Source organism: Melampsora larici-populina (assembly GCF_000204055.1).
Source record: "Melampsora larici-populina 98AG31 unplaced genomic scaffold MELLAscaffold_143, whole genome shotgun sequence".
In the NCBI taxonomy this organism is placed as follows: domain Eukaryota; kingdom Fungi; phylum Basidiomycota; class Pucciniomycetes; order Pucciniales; family Melampsoraceae; genus Melampsora; species Melampsora laricis-populina.
Window position 1 is genome coordinate 50,214 of NW_006768907.1, and position 1,484 is coordinate 51,697.

General features: G+C 43.8%; 1 protein-coding gene across 1 annotated transcript in view; it reads right to left on the reverse strand.

Annotated features, from left to right (window-relative positions):
* Positions 1-357: 357 nt before the first annotated feature.
* Positions 358-1,484, reverse strand: part of MELLADRAFT_69985 (uncharacterized protein) — a gene marked incomplete at both ends in the record, with an annotated part of 1,834 nt that continues 707 nt past the window's right edge. The window contains 2 exons of the mRNA XM_007419210.1: positions 358-914; positions 987-1,385. Coding sequence (XP_007419272.1) covers positions 358-914; positions 987-1,385 — 956 coding nt within the window. The remainder of the gene's footprint in view (positions 915-986; positions 1,386-1,484) is intronic.

Here is a 1,484-nt window from a genome sequence, read left to right on the forward strand (position 1 = left end):
TGAAATGAAGGACCCCAAGGATCGCCCCAGACGGCAGTCACATGATTAAGCGCCATGTAGACCCTAGACCATAAGATTCAAACCTCAAAATCAATTCATGCAAGTTTTGTGCAAGTTCTGTGCAAGATATGAATAGAACTTGCACGGATCTTGCACAAAACTTGCAAGAGTCGGTCTCGCACGGTTTTTGCACGGTTTGGAACACAATAACTCGGGTTGTCAAAAAAATTACTGTGCAAGATTAGTGCAAAAAATCTTGCACGGATCTTGCACGGATCTTGCACGTCGGTCTTGCACATTTCTTGCACAGGTTTGAACACCCTAAATTCATATGAACAAAGAAAGACAAGAAAAGAGTCATGCTGTTAGAACTTGAGAGTAGGTAAGCCTTGGTTTCTCCATATTACTGATGATCGGTGCTTCATTAGTAGGCCAGACATGATGATATTGGTTTGGAGATAAAAAGTCAAATTCAGGATATTTCAGACCGAGAGGTCGTGATGATCGAGTCATTTGATCTCCATCGTTAGAGGTTCCGATAGGCTGGTGATTATTAATCTTAGGGTGAAATCTTGGATCCTTGTCAATATCAGAGAACCCAGTCTCGCTTTCCTCAGGCAAATTCGGGTTCTTCCAAGATGTAGCAGTATGTTCATAGGGATTCGGTACTTCAGGTTTATGGGGTGAAGTGAAATAGAAATCATGAGGTGCAGGCACCTTGAAACCGTTGTGGTTGACGATGTCATCAATATGAGGCAAATCATCTACCTTAAAACCTTCCTGGTGACGATACTTATCAATTTCACCGCCAAGATCTTCCCATTCTTTGCTGTGATCTAAAACTTGTTCAGAATCAGCGTGATGCCCATAGTGTGGTACATCGTGCGATTGTTGGGATTGCGGGTAAAAATATCCTAGATACCCACATTGAAGAAGATTGAGATCAGTGCTCAAATAGTGATAATGATTCAAGTCTTATTGCTTACCTGTGCCATCCTTGCGTGCTACCTGATAACTTGGAGCTGGTTCGTATGAGTATGGATGAGCGTACTGTGCGTGTGCGACGTCCGGCAGGATATAATGGTTCAAACCATCGGACCCTACGTGCTGCGCTGAGTATGGTGGCTGATTGAGACCCGCATCATGAAAGTTGTGCAGATTTTGATAATGCCCTTGAGATGCAAATTGATTATGATTATCAACTGCCAGTGTCTGCCACGAAGGATGGTTACCCATATGATCCAAGTTACCAGATTGAATCTCGTTGGTCCAGTGTGGTGGTGTATATGTCGAGATAGTTGGAGCGATAGATGGATTAGCTTGAATCTTGTTGGTCCAGTGTGGTGGTGTATACGTTGAGATAGTTGGAGCGGTAGACGGATTAGCTTGAATCTCGTTGGTCCAGTGTGGTGGTGTATATGTCGAGATAGTTGGAGCCGTAGACGGATTAGCTTGAAACTCCTTGCTCCACGGTGGTGGTGTAT